The sequence below is a fragment of the Trachypithecus francoisi genome, unplaced genomic scaffold (assembly GCF_009764315.1).
Source record: "Trachypithecus francoisi isolate TF-2019V2 unplaced genomic scaffold, Tfra_2.0 Lachesis_group12, whole genome shotgun sequence".
Taxonomy (NCBI): Eukaryota; Metazoa; Chordata; class Mammalia; order Primates; family Cercopithecidae; genus Trachypithecus; species Trachypithecus francoisi.
Window position 1 is genome coordinate 70,472,114 of NW_022681457.1, and position 22,024 is coordinate 70,494,137.

Consider the following 22,024-nt stretch of genomic DNA (forward strand, 5'->3'; position numbering starts at 1 on the left):
CTAGTGAGAAGTCAGACAATAAGAAGTAAACAAATACATAAGATGATTTAAGATTGTGATAGGTGCTATAAAAATAGAAGCAGAGGCCAGGCGTGATGGCTGATGCCTGTAATCCCAGCACTTTGGGAGGCCAAGACAGGCAGATCACCTGAGGTCAGGAGTTTGAGACCAGCCTGGCCTGGCCGGGTGCGGTGGCTCAAGCCTGTAATCCCAGCACTTTGGGAGGCCGAGACGGGCAGATCACGAGGTCAGGAGAATGAGACCATCCTGGCTAACACGGTGAAACCCCGTCTCTACTAAAAAATACAAAAAACTAGCCGGGCGAGGTGGCGGGCACCTGTAGTCCCAGCTACTCAGGAGGCTGAGGCAGGAGAATGGCGTCAACCCGGGAGGCGGAGCTTGTAGTGAGCTGAGATCCGGCCACTGCACTCCAGCCTGGGCGACAGAGCGAGACTCCGTCTCAAAAAAAAAAAAAAAGAGATCAGCCTGGCCAACATGGTGAAACCCTGTCTCTACTGGAAAATACAAAAATTAGCTGGCATGGTAGTATGCACCTGTAATCCCAGCTACTCAGGAGGCTGAATCCGGAGAATCACTTGAACCCGAGAGGTGGAGGTTCAGTGAGCTGAGATCACGCCACTGTACTCCAGCCCGGGCAAATGAGTGAGACTCTGTCTCAAAAAAAAAAAAAAAAAAAAATAGATGTGGCTTAAACAATAAATAATTGTCTCTCTTGTATAAATGAAATTAGGAGGTAAAGGCAGGTAGCCTAGGACTGATATGGTTGCTGTAAATAATCAAGTCTCCTTTAAGCTCAGTACTTCGTTTTCCCTACAGTGTGACCCCCTTTCTGTGGTCCAGTATGGTGCTAGAGCTCCAGCCAACACATCCCAAATCCAGGCAGCTGAATGGAGGATGGGATTAAGAAGAGGCAAAGACCACCATGCAGAAGCTCCCTTTTAAGGGGGTTTCTAGGAAGCTACCATGCAATACTTTGATTATATTTTATTGGCCTGAACTCAGTCAGCTGGCCATACCTAGCTGCAAGAGAGGCTGGGAAATGTAACTATATGCCCAGATAAAAACTGGGAGTTCAATTATTATGAAAGAAGGGGAGAATAGATATTGAAGCAGACAACGAGTAGTCTCTACCACAAGAACCTTAGAACATGAGGTGTCTTTATGAACACTCATTTGGACTAATTTTTATTTTTATTTTGGACAGGGTCTCACTCTATGGCCCAGGCTGGAGTGTGATGGTGCCATCACTGCTCACATCAGCCTCAACCTCAACCAGGTTCAAGCAATTCTCCTGCCTCAGTCTATGGAGTAGCTTGGACTACAGGTGTGCACCACTGCACCCGGCTAATTAAAAAAAAATTTTTTTTTGGTGGAGATGAGGTCTCACTATGTTGCCCAGGCTGGTCTCAAACTCCTGGCTTGTGATCCTCCTGCCTCAGCCTCCTAAAGTGCTGGGATTACAGGTATGAACCACTGTGCCTGGCCTGGACTAATTCTTTACAAGTTTTCTCCACCACCGGATAGGTCTCTTCACGGCAGAGACTTGATCTATCAGTTGTATTCCCAGTTTGTCCTGCAGTGCTTTAGACATGACTGATAGTAACATGGTTTTGGAAGTGAATAGGATATAATCTTAAAGCATTCAGGAAGCCGTTGTTGGCAAACATTGCAGAGCAGTAGGTGCGATCTCAATTCCTCTCACCAGCCTATGCATTTCTTTAGTCAGTAAATCACTGAATCTATTTCTGTCTTGAGTATTGAATGTTGACTGTGGCATGTGATGGAGCATGAAAAGGTGTTAGCGATATGCATCGAGGGATCTCACTGAGGTCTAAAGCACTGAGAAGACTTCATTAGGTCAAACTTGGGTTGCCGAAAAACCTTTTTTCTTACTGTCAGTATATTAATGATAATATTTGTATAGCATATTATTTACATCCTCATAGTATCACCAGGATATTTTTATTTTCATCCTTATCTTACAGTTGAAGAAATGGAGGCTCAGAGAAGATAAAAATATTCAATTTAGCAAGTGGCAGATCTGGAAGTAGAAACCAGATTTTATGAAACCAAAGGCATCTGTAGAGAATTTTTTTTTTTAATTTCAGTAAAATTACTGCGTACCTATTGTGGAGAGGACCACCACATCCTTTGGTTTCACTTTTAGGTGACTGATAAAGTAATAGGGAGAAATGATGGCAAATCGTTTTGCTAGCTCTTTCTAACTGCAGAATTCCAATCAATCAATACTGTGGCTGTTACCGGCTTTATAAAAGACTACTATTCCCAGCATGCCTCAAGGCACCTCCAGGAAGACCTCAACTCCCTGCATTCTGTACTTTGGAACTCCGAGTCCCAGAATGCAACACTCCTTCTACTTTCTCCCCGGGGGCCGTCGAGACTACAGTTCCCAGCATGCAGCGCCGCCACATGCTTCTGGCGCCCCGCTGGACCCTGCTTCGAAGAGACCTTTTGGACGCCACAGGGCGGTTCCTGTAGTTACAGCCCCGTTTGCGGGACGTGTCTGCGCGGCAGTCCTGGCCCGTTGAGCTTGTGCAGACGAAGCCTCGCAGGGATGGGTTGAGGCCTGGGCCGGGCTTCGCTCAGGCAGCGTTTGAGGCAGCCCCAGCAGGGTCCTCCTGGGGCTTTCCTCCCTTTGAACTGCCGTGGCGGGCGGGCTCACTGTCTCCCGTACTCACTAGACTAGGGGCCGCCATCTCCATGGCCACGGCCGTGAGTGGGCCTTGCGCCGGCAGGTCGCGGGACATACTGTGGCGCGTGAGTGTGGCGTGCACTATGGCACGCGCTGCCAGGATCGGCCGGGCGAGGAAGCTCTGACCGCGCGTGCGCGCTGGGCGGGGGAGGGCCGGTCCCAGGGTAGCGTGGAGAGAACGCGTGTGGAAGGCACCACCTGGGGGACTGATTACGGGGTTGTGGGGCGTCCTGAGTGGAAGCTGGTTACGGGGTAGGAGAGGGGTCCCGAGTGGAAGGAAGTTGGTCAGAATGGGACGGATGTACTGAATGGAGATTGGAACAGGGAGTAAGGAGGAGTTTTACGCAAGGGTACCTTGTCCAGTAGGTGCAAAATAAATAACTTTGTTTCGTTAAGTAGTGGGAAGGAAGGCACGGAATTGGAAAGAAATGTGGCATTAATAGAGGCTGGGGTTAGGGTCCAGTAAACCGGGCAGGTGTTCTTTGTAAGGTAGAGTGAGACTGAGCTGAGGGTAATAGTACTTCCTCCTTAACAAGTTGTGGAATTAACAGTACTATATCCTTTCTCTGGAGTGCAAAGAGAAAGAGGAGAAAGATCCCTTTTGGAAAAGTGCTTCTATCCCAGTGCACTGCCATCTCCCCTGTATTCCAGACTAAAAACTTTTGGGTCCTTAAGTCTTACCTTTTTTTTTTTTTTTGAAACGGAGGCTCGCTCCCTATTGCCCAGACTGGAGTGCAATGGCGCGATGTCGACTCACTGCAACTCCTGCCTCCCGGGTTCAAGCAGTTCTGCCTTAGCTTCCTGAGGAGCTGGAATTATAGGCATGCACCACCACGCCCAGCTAATTTTTGTATTTTTAGTAGAGATGGGGTTTCACCATGTTGGTCAGGCTGGTCTTGCACTCCTGACCTCAAGTGAGTCATCCACCTCGGCCTCCCAAAGTGCTGAGATTACAGGTTTGAGCCACCGTACCTGGCCCCTAAAATTTTTTTAAGAATTATTTTTATAATAGAGATAGGGTATCTTCTCCAGGCTGGCCTTGAAATCCTGGGCTCAACCAGTCCTCCTGCCTCAGCCTCCTAACTACATGGGACATCAGGTGCATGCCATCGTGCCCGGTGCATGTTTAGCATGCATGAGTACTTCGTTCCCTTTTTGTGGCTGAATAATCCACTGTATGGACATACCGTATTTTGTTTATCCATTTATCAGTATGTGGGTATTTGGGTTGTTTCCAGCCTTGGCTGTTGTGAGCCACCGCACCTGGCTGGCAGTGTCTTTTGAAGCAAAAAAGTGTTAAATATTGCTGATGTCCAATTTATCTATATTTTTCTTTTGTTGCTTATGCTTTTGGTGTCATGTCTAAGAATCTATTGCCAAATCCAAGATCATGAAGGTTTACCCCTATGTGTTCTTCCAAGAGTTTTATAGCTTTAGCTCTTACATATAGGTCTTGAATCCGTTTTGAGTTAATTTTTTTTTTTTTTTTTTTTTTGAGACGGAGTCTCGCTGTGTCACCCAGGCTGGAGTGCAGTGGCTGGATCTCAGCTCACTGCAAGCTCCGCCTCCCGGGTTTACGCCATTCTCCTGCCTCAGCCTCCCGAGTAGCTGGGACTACAGGCGCCCGCCACCACGCCCGGCTAGTTTTTTGTATTTTTTAGTAGAGACGGGGTTTCACTGTGCTAGCCAGGATGGTCTCGATCTCCTGACCTCATGATCCGCCCGTCTTGGCCTCCCAAAGTGCTGGGACTACAGGCTTGAGCCACCGCGCCCGGCCTTGAGTTAATTTTATATAGAATGTGGAGGCTGGGCACAGTGGCTCAGGCCTGTAATCCTAGCACTTTGGGAGGCTGAGGCTGGAGGATCACTTGGGGTCAGGAGTTTGAGACCCCATCTCTACTGAAAAAAAAAAGATTAGTTGGGTGTGGTGGAGGGCACCTGTAACCCCACCTATGCAGCTGGCTGAGGCAGGAGAATCACTTGAACCCAGGAGGCGGAGGTTGCAGTGAGCTGAGATGGCGCCATTGTGTCTAGCCTGGGGGACAGAGCGAGACTGTCTCAAAAACACAACAACAAGAAGAATGTGGGACAGGAGTTGAACTTTATTCTTTTTTTTAATTTTAGACAGAGTCTTGCTCTGTTGCCTGGGCTGGAGTGATGCTTGGCTAATTTGTTAAAAAATTTTTTGTAGAGACAGGGATTTACCGTGTTGACCAGGCTGGTCTCAAACTCCTGGCCTCAAGTGATCTGCCCGTCCTGGCCTTCCAAAGTGCTAGGATACGGGTGTGAGCCACCACGCCCGGCCTCAGCTTTTTGGTGGACTGCCTCCTAACTGCTTTGTCTCCTGTTTAGTTCTTGTCCCTTCTGATCCTTCTTCCTTAAAGCCAGCTTTCAGTAAAAAGACATGTTTTACCTTGAGCAATGTGAATTTGATTGTCACTTCCATGTTTAAAACCCCTCTATATCTTCTTGTATTATTCAGCAGTAAATATTTTCCTCCTATATGATAGATACTCGCAATTCAAACATGAATAGAATACTACAGTGTAGTAGTTGCCCAGTAAAGGTTCATGTCTGCTGATTGTAAATACAGTATACAGGTGGTCCCCATAAAATGTGTACAGCCTTTATATATTAATATAGCTATCAATGAAGCCTAGAGAGACAAGTATTAGTTGCTGTAAAACAGCTGTAAATCAATGCCCATCACCCCTTATACAAAGTACGATATTTGATGTTGCACCTAACTTTGTACTAATGCAAGCCTCAGCTCACTGATATAAATTCTTTAGTGGTATGTAATGTTATTACTAGTAGTGAATGTTTGAGTTAACGGATTATGATCTGAGTTAGTGATTAACATCCTGTATGAAAAGATAGGATTTGCATAACTGAAATAATTTAACTGACTTCATGATTGAGGGTTTTTCTTTTTGTTTTTAGGTTTTGGGCTGGAGGATAGTTGCAAGTATTGTTTGGTCAGTGCTGCTTCTACCCCTCTGCACCACAGTATTTATAATTTTCAGCAGGATTGATTTGTTTCATCCTGTACAGTGGCTATCTGGTAAGTGATATTCAATTTGGAGAGAAAGTTAAAGGACCTACTTCTCAACATAAAAATTGCATTATGTTTCAAGCAGTTTATTTTTAATTACTGCCTGTGTTATATTGACACATCAAAACATTCACTTTGAGATAATTTTAAGATGTCTCCTTCGTAACATAAATCACCTTTTTATTATGTAATAAGATTAATAAGCTTGTCAAAGACTATGTGTGATCATAGGAACAAAAACATCATTAGAAGACCCCATAAATGAAAACTTAGTTTCATTTGTTTTTCCTTTGGACAGCTTTATTGAGATTGTTTGTCTCTTTAAAATAGAGAACTGTTCCTGTCATCGATTTGAAATTATAGGTAGAAAATATGACATGTACCTCTTTTAAAAACACATCTAAATTAAGAGCACTTGATTTCTTTTTTTGAAACAGAGTCTCGCTCTGTCACCCAGGCTGAGTGCAGTGGCTCAGTCTTGGCTCACTGCAACCTCTGCTTCCCATCTTCAAGCAATTCTTGTGCCTCAGCCTCTTGAGTGGCTGGAATTACAAGCACGCGCCACCATGCCCGGCTGATTTTTGTATTTTTAGTAGATATGGGGTTTTGCCATGTTGCCCAGGCTGGTCTTGAGCTCCTGACTTCACGAAATCCACCTGCCTTGGCCTCCTGAAGTGCTGGGATTACAGGTGTGAGCCACCGCACCTGGCCTAAAATGTGCCTTAAATTCCCTAGAGACTAAATAAGATTACTAAATTTATTAAAAGTAACTTGTTTTCTGTTAACAACTACCCATTATTGCCTGTTTACTGTATGCCAGCTCCTTACGTATATTACCTCTTACCCTTCCTGTAACTGTGTAGTTAAGAGTTATTATTTCTACTTTATAAATGGGATAACTGAGATTCAGGTTAAATAATCCATGCATAGATACACAGCTAGTGAGTAACTGATTTAGGATTGAAAATTGGTCTTTCTTTTGCCTTATAAAGTGGGAAGTGAGTTTTTAATTTCTTTTTTCACAAGAAAATGCCAGTTTTCAAGGAGTTGGACTCTCTACCTATGACCTTTAGAGATAATTGGTGTTAAGTTTCTTTTTTTTTTTTTTTTTTTTTGAGGCGGAGTCTCGCTCTGTCGCCCGAACTGGAGTGCAGTGGCCGGATCTCAGCTCACTGCAAGCTCCGCCTCCCGGGTTGACGCCATTCTCCTGCCTCAGCCTCCCGAGTAGCTGGGACTACAGGCGCCCGCCACCTCACCCGGCTAGTTTTTGTATTTTTAGTAGAGACGGGGTTTCACCGTGTTAGCCAGGATGGTCTCGATCTCCTGACCTCGTGATCCGCCCGTCTCGGCCTCCCAAAGTGCTGGGATTACAGGCTTGAGCCACCGCGCCCGGCCAATTGGTGTTAAGTTTCTTATTGCCGTATGTCCATCACTTTTTTGATAGGTCCCGCTGGTCAGGTGAAATTAAGCCATAAGTCAGCACAGGCATAGCAAATATTTCTTTAGCCACCTTACCTGTGTCTGCTTTACTCACTGATCGTGACTCTCTGGTGGCAACCTCAGAGTACTCAATACTGTATTTGAGAGCCATTACCAATTGTTCACAATTGGCACTGGGGACAAAAACTTTCTGCCATTTCATGGCCAGAGGTTTTTTAATCCTCATAACACTTTCTCTCCAGGTTGGATTTGATTTATGCCATTTTCCTCATCAGAAGCTTGAGTTTAATTGTGGATGCTTAGTAAATATTCCTCATTAATTTAGGTCCATGGGCCGGGTGTGGTGGCTCACCCCATAATCCCAGCACTTTGGGAGGCTAAGGAGGGCAGATTGCCTGAGCTCAGGAGTTCACGACCAGCCTGAGTGTGGCGGCGTGCACCTGTAGTCCCAGCTACTCGGGAGGCTGAGGCAGGAGAATTGCTTGAAGGGGGAAGGGGGGCGGAGGTTGCAGTTAGCTGAGATCACACCGCTTCACTCCAGCCTGGGTGACACAGTGAGACTCCATCTCAAAAAACAAACAAAAAAAATTTAGGTCAATGAATTGTACTTTTAAAAATAAGTGGTTTTATTAAGTCTTTGCCTATTTAGCAAATATGTTCTTATTTTTCTTTTGTTCATGTTTTTAGGCATAATATATATATTTTTAAACTTTGAGATGGAATATCGATTGTTGAACTACTCTAAAATGTGAATGTATTAGTATTTCGTGGGGACATCCTGATTTTTTTGTTTTTTATTTCTGCTCATTTAGATGATGTGTGGATTATTCTATTTCCAAAAATGTTACTTTAGCTGTATGAGGTAATTGCATTTATGAAGAAGAGATCTGAAAAATACTCTTTATATTTTAAGAAAAACTTTGTTGGTATATTACTAAATATGGTACTTCTCTTTCATGTGATTAAATATTTGCATATGCGTGGCTGGGTGGCTCATACCTGTAATCCCAGCATTTTGGGAGGCCGGGGGTGGGTGGATTACTTGAGGTCAGGAGTCCAAGACCAGCCTTGACAAAATAGTGAGACGCCATCTCTACTAAAAATACAAAAAATAGCTGTGGCAGGCATCTGTAATCCCAGCCACTGGAAGGCTGAGGCAGGAGAATTGCTTGAACCCAGGAGGCAGAGATTGCAGTGAGTCAAGATCGAGTCACTACACTCCAACCTGGGTGACAGAGCAAGACTCTGTCAAGAAAGAGAGAGAGAGAGAGAAAGAGAAGGAAGGAGAAGGAAGGAAAGAAGGAAATGTTGCACATTCTAGTATTTTGTCTGATGTTAACTGGGTCATTTAAGAAATTCTAGTATAATTTTAAAGTACCTGGGGCCAGGTACGAATAACTCACACTGTACCTCCTGTTTTTTTTCCCTTTGCTTTTGAAACAGGGTCTTCCTCTGTTGCCTTGGCTGGAGTGCAGTGGCGTGATCACTGCTAACTGCAACCTCAAACTCCCAGGCTCAAGTGATCTTCCCACCTCAGTCTCCCGAGTAGCTGGAGACTACAGGTGTGTACCACCACACCTGGCTATTTTTGTATTTTTGTAGAGATAGGGTTTCACCGTGTGCCCAGGATGGTCTTGAGCTCCCTGGCTCAGTGATCCCCCAATACCCAGCCGACACTTTAGTTCTTGAGTTGATATCTCATTGAACCTGTCAGCGGTGTACAATTAAATTCTTGAAAAAAAGATGACCTTTAAAATTAATGATAATTGTGCTTCAAGCTCTTTTTATATTGCAGTGTACTAAACATGACTACATGACTGAATAACCTTTACTAATTCATCTCTCTTGTGTTTTAGATTCTTTCAGCGACCTGTATAGTTCCTATGTAATCTTTTACCTCCTGCTGCTGTCAGTGGTAATAATAATAATAAGTATTTTCAATGTGGAGTTCTATGCAGGTGAGTTTTCATATGTTAACCTTCTTAAAAATATCCGAATTTATTTAAGGGAAAACTTAGTACATTTTATGTGTGAATGTGTTTTGTGTCAAAATTTTAAAAATGTATACAGAATCATATGCTTTGAATGTTATACCTTAAAATTTATTGGGTGCTAGTTTCTGTTTTTAAAATATATTTATACTTTTTAGGACAGATATGATTCTACTTATATGAGGTATCTGGAGTACTCAAATTCATAGAGAAAGAAAGTAGAATGCTAGCCTGGGGGAGGGAAGTGGAGAATTGCTGTTTAATGGGTAGAGTTGTGGAAGATGGAAATGTTTGGGAGCTGGATGGTGGTAATGGTTGTACAACAGTATGAATGTACTTATGCCACAGAACTTTGTACTTTAAAATGGTTTGAATTGTGAATTTTGTTATTTTACCACAATAAAAAAATTTAGACCTTTTAATAGTTCATAGCTAGTGTTAAAGCTGTGATTTAGTAGATACATTATACAAAGAATTCCTTGATAGGGAAGACCAGGTGATTTCTAAGTTTTTCTTTTTTCAAATATAATAATCTATAATACTGTGATTAAAAAAAACTTGTGTTTTTCCTTGGAGAATCACCTGCTGGATTCCAGAGCTTTTAATTTTTCTGTTTCTCTTCTGCCTTTTCAGATTCTCTTGAAAGATACTCTTTCTGCCTTTTCAGATTCCTTGAGTCTGCCCTTAAGATACAAGTTGTAGCAGATTTCACATAAGGAGAAAAAGCTACAATAAAAAGCTTTTCCTGACACTTATTTTTTACTATAGCATTTTCCTTTTTTTTTTGTTTTTTTGGTTTTTTTTGAGACAGAGTCTTGCTCTGTCGCCAGGCTAGAGTGCCGTGGTGCGATCTCAGCTCACTGCAACCTCTGCCTCCTGGGTTCAAGCGATTCTCCTATCTCAGCCTCCCGAGTAGCTGGAATTACAGGCATGTGCCACCACGCATGGCAAATTTTTGTATTTTTAGGAGAGACGGCGTTTCACCATGTTGGCCAGGATGGTCTTGATCTCTTGACCTTGTGATCCGCCCTCCTCGGCCTCCCAAGTGCTGGGATTACAGGCATGAACCACCGCGCCTGGCCGATTTTCCTGTTTTTTTTATTTAAAAACATTTTTTTAAATGTATGTGTTCAATGTGTACTAACATGTCTAAACCTTAGTTTATCATAGTGACATGTTTTAGATTTTACATTTCATTGATTATATGAATATTCTGTTTATTGATTTATTTATTATTACTTTTGAGATGGAGTCTTGCTCTGTCTCCCAGGCTGGAGTGCAGTGGTGCAGTCTTGGCTCACTGCCACCTCCGCCTCCCGAGTTCAAATGATTCTCCTGTCTCAGCCTCCTGAGTAGGTGAGGTTACAGTTGCCCACCACCACACCCGGCTATTTTTTTGTATTTTTAGTAGAGACGGGGTTTCGCCATATTGGCCAGGCTGGTCTCAAACTCTTGACTTTGTGATCCGCCTGCCTCGGCCTCCCACAGTGCTGGGATTAGAGGCGTGAACCACTGCACCCAGCCTGCTTTCTTAATTCCTCTCTATTGGCTGGTAGGCTTTTTCCATGCAAGCCCTATTTGAAACTCTTTGGCTTACAGCCACACTTAAACAGAGTGTTCTTTCATGCTCTCCCTTGTGCGTGGGTCATCTTCTGTATGTAATATGTCAGTTGAGGGGTCCCCAGCCAGTCCTTCTTAAAGCCTGGCTATTCACTTTGGCTCATTCCTTTGGTAACCATCCCTTATGCATTTACTATGTGCCATGCATTGTATGAGGAGAAGAGAGAAATGATACGGTTCCATCTTTCTCGAGAGGATCGTGGTTAATGGAGAGACAGACAGTAAACATGAAGCATATTTGATTACAGTACATTGGATGGTAAGAGCTTATATAGGAGCACCACTTGCCCCAGCATGGGGGAACTTGAGGAGATGATGCTTAAACCAAGCCTTGCAGGATGAGTTGAATTAAGTAAACAAAGAAGGAATATGATGTTCTAGGGAGAAGGCATAGCATATAAAAAGGCTTAGTGACATGAGAGGGTTTGGTATATTTAGAGTGTTATAAGTTAGTTGCACAGTCAGTAGGACCTTGTGGGCATTTCTGGTAGAGGGGGAGAGGTAATAGGAGCCTCTTCCTCAAAGTGTAAAGCACCTGAAACTTGTCCCTTCATACTTAATTTTCTACCTCCTGCCATCTCTTTACTTTGAGTATAGTAAGAGGAAAATACCTGCGTAGATAGATCAGGGAACCCTAGGCTAGCTGTTTCCAAAGGTAAACATCCCTCATGTCCTACCCATACTTGCCTCCCTAGCTCATTTGCAGAAAATGTTTTTGGATTGTCTGAAGGGTATTAAAAATCCCCATATAAGCATTTATCTTAGCATTTATGTTGTCAGTATTTACCTTCTTTATGGTTTTTTTTTTTGTAAGTGGACTATATATTGACAGTTTCAAATGCTGATGGTAGGAGCTCTTTTTAAAAAGTAGGCCAGGCATAGTGGCTCATGCCTATAATCCCAACACTTTGGGAGGCCAAGGTGGGTGGATCACCTGAGGTCAGGAGTTTGAGACCGGCCTGGCCAACATGGTGAAACCCCATCTCTACTAAAAATACAAAAACTAGCCGGGCATAGTGGCAGGCCCCCATAATCCCAGCTACTTGGGAGGCTGAAGCAGGAGAATCACTTGAACCCGAGAGGCAAGGTTGCAGTGAGCCAAGATCGTGCCACTGCACTCCAGCCTGGGCAACAACAGCAAAACTCTGTCTCAAAAATAAATAAAATAAGATAAAATAAATAAATAAATAAATAAAAAGTCAGTATTCAGGAGCTGAGCCCAGTCACTCTCCCACACTGCAAGACCATTGCAGTAGTCCATATATGGAAAAAAAAAAAAATCATTACTCTTTTATGGTGCTTAGGAGAATACTAGGATAGGCACTATTTGAACTATTAGGAAATTTTAATGAAAAATGTTAATCATGCTGTCCTTAGGTTTCATCTCTAGATTCTTTGGATTTTTTTTGTGTGTCTGTTTATTCATGCTTTCCTCAAAGTTTTTAAACTTAGAGTTTTTAACTTTAAATTTTTCTGTTTTGTGTTTTACATTGACTGTGGGTTTCTTTCTGCCTTTGGAGCATTTGTGCCAGGATGAGACGGGACAGTTTAGATCCTCTAACTGCATATGCTGCAGATTATAAAGCCACAGTAATATGTTTCCTTTGCAGTTGTGCCTTCCATTCCTTGCTCCAGACTTGCTCTGATAGGGAAGATCATTCATCCTCAGCAACTCATGCACTCATTTATTCATGCTGCAATGGGAATGGTGATGGCCTGGTGTGCTGCAGTGATAACCCAGGGCCAATACAGTTTTCTCGTGGTCCCCTGCACTGGTACTAACAGGTAATATTAAATATATTTTTCCTTAGGAACTTTGTTTAATTACTAAGCCAAAGGTGACGTATATAGGTTAATCCTATGAGTAATCTTTGCTTTCCAGACTTTTGTAAAAGATACTTTTTTGCATGCATCAAGTGTTTTTAAATATTTTATGTGTATTGAATTCAGCAATTAAAAAAACATGTGCAAGATGCTATGAGATTTATGAGAGTGATTCAAACATAGACTATAAGCTCCTTGAGAGTTGAGAACAATAGAGAAATTAAGACATGAATGCAGGGGAATGTCATAGGACGAAGAAAGTGAGATATGCAGACAAAACCTGTGGAAGTTCGGAAAACAAGAGGGATCCACACATGTTCTTGGAGGAGGTAGCATTTGGTTGGAGTTTGAAGGAAGGGTAGTATGGAAAGAATGAAGAAAAAATTTTAAAAAATTGTAACTGCCTTTTATAGAACGCTTTTATAATTTTGAAACTCATGTAGTTCTTGAACACATGGCATTGATACTAATTGCAAGTTGATATTCTGATTTTAAAAATTAGAAAAGATTACTGGGAGCCAGGAATGGTGGCATGTGCCTGTAGTCCCACTGCTTGGCAGGCTGAGGCAGGAGGATCCCTTGAGTTCAGGAATTGGAGGCTGCAGTGCCCTATGATTATGCCTGTGAATAGCTCCTGCACTCCAGCCTGGGCAGTGTAGTAAGACCTTGTGTTTTTTTTTTTTTTTTTTAAACAAAGATGATTGGAGTGATCTTAAATTCTCTGTTTTCCACTGACTTTAAAACAGTGTTAAATTATTATGCTAAATACTTGATTTTCTTTTTGTCTCCAGCTACTATTATATAAGGCAGGTAGTTTTTGCCCCCTTAACATCATAAGCTTTCTTGGTGAAAACTGTCCTGTTGATAAACATCAAATGATAAAAGACTGTGAGTACAGGACTGCTATGAAAAAGGAAATCCCAGCTGCTCACCATGGATGAGTCTTGAATTCTTTTTTGCACTTCTCTTCCTAATGGAGGTGGCAGTGAAGTTCCAGGGAGCAGAAGGCAGCAGTAAGCTACAAGTTGTTGAAGACATTATAGTGCCTATTACAGATACATTTCCTGATGATTTCACAGTCAGAATCTTTAACAAAACGAATCTTTCTTCATCATTTTGTAACTCGGAGTTCAGATAACAGTTAACCTTGAGTCTTACCTCTCCTGGAGTTAGATGGTGGGGCAGGCCTACAACCTGTGTGCCTCTATTAAAAATGGAGTTCTAATGAATTATGATGTTGGCTCTGTATACCCCCAGATATCTGATAGATCATAGAGATTCTCAAGAAACTCTCAAAGGAGTTCTTTTTTTTAAGAAAGAAGTTTGAGAGCTTGTTGTTTACCAAATAGATCTTATGCTTATAATGAAAGCTATTGTAAAATGATAGGGGAGTGGGCTTACAGCAGTGTCCAGCAGGGGGATCCTCTTAGATTTGGGAAGCATCAGGAGTTCCTCTTCAGCAGGAGTCCTTCAGGCAGTTCAAACAGATGATAAGTCCCATAGCCACGTGGGAGCTGCAGTCTTGTCTGTGGATACAACTCAGGTACAAGGAGGAAAAAAAATCAGTATCAGACATGTATGGGACTCTCTGCTTTAAAGACCTTGTGCCCCACAAAATCCGGTAGTATCTCTTATAGCAGTTTTATGGGCACAGCATCCAGGATCCCCATGAGGGAATACTCAGTTTTAAAGAGATAACACAAACCCAATGTTACGGCATCTCTATCAGGTATGTGTAACTCATTTATAGTTGCTCTCAGCCCGGACACAGTTTACCAACTTGTAAGCAACACTGTTTATTATTATAGTAGATATTGTTAATCATATCAGATTTCCAGGGGAATAGAGGTAGAATTAATTAAAGATCAGAGTTTCATGATTCAGGAAAAAAGGTTTTGTTAATTTTGTTCACACTTACTGAAAACGAGCCATCTTGTTAGAATTTGGGACATTTCTTAAGTCTTAAGTCATTAAAGTAATTAAGCTTTGCCTTCGGTAAAAACATTGAGCCTAAAACAGTGATATATGTCCCTGACTGTTGAATTAATAACTTAATTTTTTCCCTTCAGCTTTGGTAGCCCTGCTGCGCAAACCTGCTTAAATGAATATCATCTTTTTTTCCTACTGGCTGGAGCATTTATGGGATATAGCTATAGCCTCTTGTATTTTGTTAACAACATGAACTATCTTCCATTTCCCATCATACAGGTAAGATCATTTGAGCATTACTTTATGTCAAAATTTGGCTGAGGTAAAATTGCCTTGGTGCTTATGTATATAACTGGATTTATCTGATTTATTCAATATTTGGTAACCAAAACTTAGAACTGAAATCCTCAAAATGCCATTTAGAGAGAAGATATTTGTCTTCAGGAGACTTCAGCATGTTTTTGAGAGTTGTAGCTACCTTTTGCCATTCTCAGAATACCTCTTTGCTACACTGTTTCCCTTCCTGCTAGGTAGTGGCACTTGCTGTGACCCACCAGGGTTTGATGACGTCATACATAGTAATCTGTAGCTGCTGCTGCTTTTTTTTTTTTTTTGAGGCAGTCTCACCTTCGCCCAGCCTGGAGTGCAGTGGCGCAATCTCGACTCACTGCAACCTCCGCCTCCCGGGTTCAAGCAATTCTCCTGCCTCAGCACCCACGTGCCACCATGCCCAGTTAATTTTTGTATTTTTAGTAGAGATAGGGTTTCACCATATTGGCCAGGCTGGTCTTGAACTCCTTACCTCAAGTAATCCACCCACCTCGGCCTCCTAAAGTGCTGGGATTATAGGCATGAGCCGCCGCGCCCAGCTGCTGCTTTTTTTTTTTTTCTTTCTTTTGAGACAGAATCTCACCCTGTCACCCAGGCTGGAGTGCAGTGGCATGATCACGGTTCACTGCAGCGTTGACCTCCCGGCTCAAGCAGTCCTCCCACCTCAGCCCCGCCGAGTATCTGGGACTCCAGGTGTGCAGCACTGTGCCTGGCTAATTTTTGTATTTTTTTGTAGAGACGGGGTTTCTCCATGTTGCCCAGGCCGGTCTCAAGCTCCTGGGCTCAAGCTATCTGCCCGCGTTGGCCTCCCAAAGTGCCGGGGTTACAGGTGTGAACCATCGTGGCTGGCCTGCTAGCTTCTTTTTGAACTTAAGAACCTTGTGAGTTTGGGGATGTGCAAGTAATTTTAGAATATGTCACTTACTGTCTCCTATCATTTTCAGAACAAGGCAAAGTTTGTATAAATAAAACAGTTTCAGCTGGTTTGAGTGGTAGAGTATAATCTACCTTTCAGTTAGGTCTTAAAAATGTAATCTGGTAGGAGTCATTCCTGGAACTGAGAAGCACTCCTCTGGCAGGAGAGGGAAAGATGGTTGAGATGTCTCACAGATGCATCAGGGCTCTTCCCAGCCTGTTTCTGCTGCTCCTCATTTGCACAATTCTATTACTTGCTTCATTCACGCCCTGGTAGGCTGAAGACTGGGCATTGGAGCAAAAATTATTGTTTCTACCATGTAATGTCAAAATTTGTAAAATTTTAGTACTATTTTTGTTTTTTTTTGTGATTTCTTTTGGTAAAATGTTAGATTTATTCTTAATCCCAAAAGTTTATTCTATGATGGTAATAGCTTTGGCTTCAGCTTTGGCAGAATATTGATTTTTAACAATTGGTAATTCAGTATTTGGTCAAAAAATGTATTTGGGGCATGTCTTGTAGCCATGAGTGTATAGTGGTATTGGTCTGCTGAGTTGGGTGCTGTTCTCCAGCCTGGGGATAGTTGGAGCAGGTGTTTTGCTGGGTGGTGTGATGGAAGGGCAGTGGAATGAAGAAGCTGAAGATTTGGGAAGACTAGTGGAAATGATGGCTCTTGATGCCCAGGACCATAGTTTCCTGCCCATCAGGTTTGTAAGTGTCTTGCCCAGCAGGATAGGTTTGCCTCCTGAGAAGACTAGGAGGGATGACACCGTAGCTTATCCTTCTTTCATTAACTCCAGGAGTGCGGCATACAGTGTATGACCTTTCCATGTGCATTTTAAGTTGCTAAGGAAGCAAGTTGGATTGTCAGGAAACTGTGAGAAGTCAGACCCATTCCCCTTCTGACCCTCTATAGAGCGCAATGTGGTGATTAATAGCCAAGTTGACCAGAGAATTTTAGAGCTTAAAGAATTTTATAAGCAATAACAACCATTAACATTATCATCATTATTTATTTATTTATTTATTGTCAGACAGTCTGAGTATGTTTATATCACCATTATTTTTGATGCTACCTGTCAGGTAGCTTTCCAAGAATGATAATATTTTTATTATAAAATATTTAAATATCATATTGATAAGTTGAATGTTTCCTTGACCACTCCGTGGCCAGTCTCAATCTTTGTCCCACTGGTAACCATTGTTACCAATGGGATTAAGGATAATACACTAAACTGGTAAAGTTTATATTCTTCCAGACCGTTTAGTGTACATTTACGTGTATGTACCTATAATGTTATATATATTGTGGTGTGGGGTTTATATAAGTGGTTTTATCTTATATACATTATTCAGTAACTACTTTTTTCATGTAACTATGAAAATTTAAGGCTTTTTTTTGAGACGGAGTTTTGCTCTTTTCGCCCAAGCTGGAATGCAGTGGCACAATCTCGGCTCACTGCAACCTCCGCCTCCTGGGTTCAAGTGATTCTTCTGCCTCAGCCTCACGAGTGGCTGGGACTATGGGTGTGCACTATCACACCCAGCTAATTTTTGTAGAAAAATTAAGGCTTTTAAAAGATCTACTAATTTTAACCAATTTGCCATTAGTCCATTAGTTTTTTCTTTAAACTTGCCTACACTACTAAAACCAATTCTATTGCCTTTATCAAATTCATTGTTCTATGAGTTACCAGGATTGTAAAAAATACAAATAATAAAAAAGATGAAAACAAAACCAACCAACCAAAAAAGAACAGGAACAAAAAATAATTCTTAATGATGGACCAATAGGGAAAAGCAGACTGTTAGTATGAAGTAGGGCACAAAGAAATGTTCATCAAGACAGGGCTTAGCAAACTATGCCAACAAGACTGTTGAAAGTATTAAATGAGATTTATAGAGCGTTTAGCATAGTGCCTGGCACATAGTAAATATTTAGTGAAGGGTAGTTCATAGCCAAATCACAGAAGAAATCCAACAGGGAGTTGAAAAACACTTCAGCATGGGAGCAAGAGGTGGGGGAAATGGTATTTTCTGCTTGTCTGCTGAAATGTCTCCCTGCTTCCCTAGCCTCTCTGAACCTTTGTGAAGAATGGTTGAGGTGAAAGCTGTGATAGGAATAGTATAGGAACTATGCCATTTTTATTGGGGCAGGTGTGTGGTGGTGGTAGCACCCAGTGGCTACATAGAATAGTGCAGCTCCACATCTTGTACTTTGAAACTAGTTGAAGAGACCAATATAATTGAAGCAATATGATTAGTGGCCAAGTATTTATATGGACTACTTTTTGTTTGTTTTCTTTTTGAGACATACATAGTGTCACTCTGTCACGCGGGTTGGAGTGCAGTGGTGCGGTCTCAGCTCACTGCAACCTTTGCCTCTCAGGTTCAAGCAATCCTCCTGGCTCAGCCTTCTGAAGAGCTGGGATTGCAGGCAGCTGACACCGTGCCTTATCTTATATATATTATTTTTGTATTTTTAGTAGAGATGGGGTTTTACCATGGTAAAGTCTCAAAAAGAAAACAAACAAAAAGTAGTCCATATAAATACTTGGCCACTAATCATATTGCTTCAATTATATTGGTCTCTTCAACTATTTTCAAAGTACAAGACGTGGAATTGCACTATTCTGTGTAGCCACTGGGTGCTACCACCACCACACACCTGCCCCAATAAAAACAGCATAGTTCCTATACTATTCCTATTACAGCTTTCACCTCAACCATCTCATAAACATTATGAGATTTTTTTTTCTTTCTTTCTTTTTTTTTTTTTTTGGTTTGAAACAGAGTCTCACTGTTGCCCAGGCTGGAATGCAGTGGCACAGTCTTGGCTCACTGCAACCTCTGCCTCCTGGGTTCAAGCGATTCTCCTGCTTCAGCCTCCCGAGTAGCTTGGATTACAGGAATGTGCCACTACGCCTGGCTAAGTTTTGTATTTGTAGTAGAGACGGGGTTTCACCATGTTGGTTACGAACCCCTGACCTCAAGTGACACACCTGCCTCAGCCTCCCAAAGTGCTAGGATTACGGGTGTGAGCCACTGCAGCCGACCCTTTTTTTCTTTTCTTTTTTTTTTTTAAGCTCATCAGCTATCGTTAGTGTATTTTATGTGTCGCCCAAGACAATTCGTCTTCTTTCAGTGAGGCCCAGGGAAGCCCAAAGATAAGGCACCCCTGTCTTAATCATTAGAATTTTCAGGTTCCCACTAAGGAGCTATTTAGCTGGTTCAGCTTTCTTATCTTTCACATGGAGAGGAGGCATGGCTTACTGAGGGTTGTACAGAAAGAGGGAGCACTAGAACTCACAATTCTTTATTCCTAGGCTAGTATCTTCTTCACTGCCTCCCATTTTTCTGCAAACAGCATTTTTAAAAATTTAGTGCAAAGGCAGTATGCATTATTTTTAAGATTGGAGGCTCTGAGGCTAGCCTGCCTGGATTGATAGCTCAGATTTTCCTTTTGCTGGCTGATAACATTGATTGTTATTTAATCTCTCTGTGCCTTGTTTTCTTCATCTCTAAGATGAGGGTAGTAGTAAAAACTCCCTCATAGGGTTCTTAGGAGGTTTAAATGAATTCAAATATGTAAAGTGCTTAGGGCAGTACCTGGTACATGGTAAGCAACAAAAAAATGTTAACTGCTGTTGTTACTGTGTTTCTTGTACTTTCTTCATCTCCATAGTGTTTAGTACCAAGTATGGATTGATACGGTTAATTTTCTTTTTTTTTTTTTTTTGAGGCGGAGTCTCACTCTGTCGCCCGGACTGGAGTGCAGTGGCCGGATCTCAGCTCACTGCAAGCTCCGTCTCCCAGGTTTACGCCATTCTCCTGCCTCAGCCTCCGAGTAGCTGGGACTACAGGCGCCCGCCACCTCACCCGCTAGTTTTTGTATTTTTAGTAGAGACGGGGTTCACCGTGTTCGCCAGGATGGTCTCGATCTCCTGACCTCGTGATCCGCCCGTCTCGGCCTCCCAAAGTGCTGGGATTACAGGCTTGAGCCACCGCGCCCGGCCGATACGGTTAATTTTCTTATTTCTCATTTTGTATCAGTGAGATGTTGAATAATATAAATATTAAATTTTTTAACATCTAAAATAGTTGATGTTTTTGCTTCTGCAATACCCTTTGTCTTCTTGTACAATAATTATGTTTTTTATGTAGACTGACTGTTACAGTTAAGTGCTTGCTTTAAGATGTTATTGCATGTATCATTTGATTTGCACGTGTCATTTGATTCTGGTTTTTTTCCCTCACAGCAATACAAGTTCTTGCGTTTTAGGAGATCTCTGCTTTTACTAGTTAAACACAGTTGTGTGGAATCACTGTTCCTGGTTAGAAATTTCTGCATTTTATATTATTTTCTTGGTAAGAATTTCTGTTTTTTGATACAGTGATATATTATCTCATAACCCAGAAAATGTCAGTTACAAAGTCATTCTTGTGTTTGTGTGTTTTCTACATTTATAGGTATGTGATTAGCCTAGCTGATTCGTTGTTTAAATTGTCAAAGAGAATGTATTTAGTCGTATGTATTTAGGAAAATATTGTTAAAGAAAATGTGACATATACCTATAATGAAATATTGTTTAGCCTTTAAAAAGAAGGAAATCTTGTTATGTACTACAGCATGAATAAACCTTGAGGACATTATGCTAAGTGAAATAAGCCAGTCACAAAAAGACAAATACTGTATTATTCCACTTATATGAGGTATCTAAAATAGTCAAACTCTTAGAAAACAGAGTGGTGGTTGTTGGGCTAGAGAGCTGGGAAGGGGTGGAGTTGTTCAGTGGGTATAGAGTTTCAGTTTTGCAAAATGAAAAGTTCTAGAGATCTGTTGCACAAAAATGTGCATATAGTTTACTGTACTGAGCACTTAAAGATGGCTAAGATGGTAAATTTGTTTTTTTTTGTTTTTTTTTTTGGCGCTCTGTCACCCAGGCTAGAGTGTAATGGCACGATCTTGGCTCACTGCAACCTCCACCACTTGGGTTCAAGCAGTTCTCCTGCTTCAGCCTCCCAAGTAGCTGGGACCACTACCAGGCGTGCACCACCACGCCTGGCTATTTTTTGTATTTTTAGTAGAGACGGTGTTTCACCCTGTTGTCAGGCTGGTCTCAAACTCTTGACCTCGGGTGATCCGCCCACCTCTGCCTCCCAGAGTGCTAGGATTACAGTCTTGAGCCACCACGCCTGGCCTAAGATGGTAAATTTTATGTTATAGTTTTTTTTTTTTTTTTTTTAATTAAAAACAATTAAAAACAAATGCATTCTTTTTTAAAGAAAGAAAAAATACTGTGCATCATTTGGTCATTACTCTGTCTAGAAATGACATACTCCTTTTTATAACTCGTAACTCGATACTAATACGATGTAAATATTTTGTTGGTAAAGGAAACTTGTGGCATTTATTAACATGATTATTAAGCACAAAAATGCAGTTTATTATTTAGTATCATGAATAGTGCAAGGTGAAAACATTAATCTTGTTAGCAACACGTAATAATTTAAACGAAATCCGACCTTCAGAGATACTATTTTCAGATTATAACTTTTTCTGATCCTATATTTTCTATGGATATATATTTTATAAAATTCTTCTCACTGTGTATAGGCCATCCTGTTTATTTTTTTCACTTGTGGTTTATATAGTCCATTTCTACATAGCTCTTATAATTGTCATTCTACTGTTAATACTTCACTGTATTGTTTTTCTTTTATATTTCTTCTTTCTCTTTCTATAAGTTATTGGGGTACAGGTAGTATTTGGTTACATGAGTAAATTCCTTAGTGGTAATTTGTGAGGTTTAGGTGCACCGATCACCCAAGCAGTATACACTGCACCTTATTTGTAGTCTTTTATCCTTCATCCCCCTCCCACTCTTCCTTGCAAGTCCCCAGAGTCCATTATATTATTCTTTTTTTTTTTTTTTTTTTTTTGAGACAGGAGTCTCGCTCTGTCGCCTGGGCTGGAGTGCAGTGGCCGGATCTCAGCTCACTGCAAGCTCTGCCTCCTGGTTTACGCCATTCTCCTGCCTCAGCCTCCCGAGTAGCTGGGACTACAGGCGCCCGCCACCTCGCCCGGCTAGTTTTTTGTATTTTTTAGTAGAGACGGGGTTTCACCGTGTTAGCCAGGATGGTCTCTATCTCCTGACCTCGTGATCCACCCGTCTCGGCCTCCC

General features: G+C 41.8%; 1 protein-coding gene across 2 annotated transcripts in view; it reads left to right on the forward strand.

The window, feature by feature from the left end:
• Window positions 1-2,457: 2,457 nt before the first annotated feature.
• Window positions 2,458-22,024, forward strand: part of NDC1 (NDC1 transmembrane nucleoporin) — a 69,139-nt gene continuing 49,572 nt past the window's right edge. Inside the window, exons 1-6 of one of the 2 annotated variants that reach the window (XM_033226308.1) lie at window positions 2,458-2,799; window positions 5,678-5,798; window positions 9,086-9,187; window positions 12,451-12,625; window positions 14,734-14,872; window positions 20,099-20,207. In XM_033226308.1, the coding sequence (XP_033082199.1) occupies window positions 2,743-2,799; window positions 5,678-5,798; window positions 9,086-9,187; window positions 12,451-12,625; window positions 14,734-14,872; window positions 20,099-20,207 (703 nt within the window). In that variant the 5' untranslated portion in view covers window positions 2,458-2,742. Of the gene's footprint in view, window positions 2,800-2,896; window positions 2,987-5,677; window positions 5,799-9,085; window positions 9,188-12,450; window positions 12,626-14,733; window positions 14,873-20,098; window positions 20,208-22,024 lie in introns of those variants that run through there. The other variant, XM_033226309.1, reaches the window with a different exon arrangement.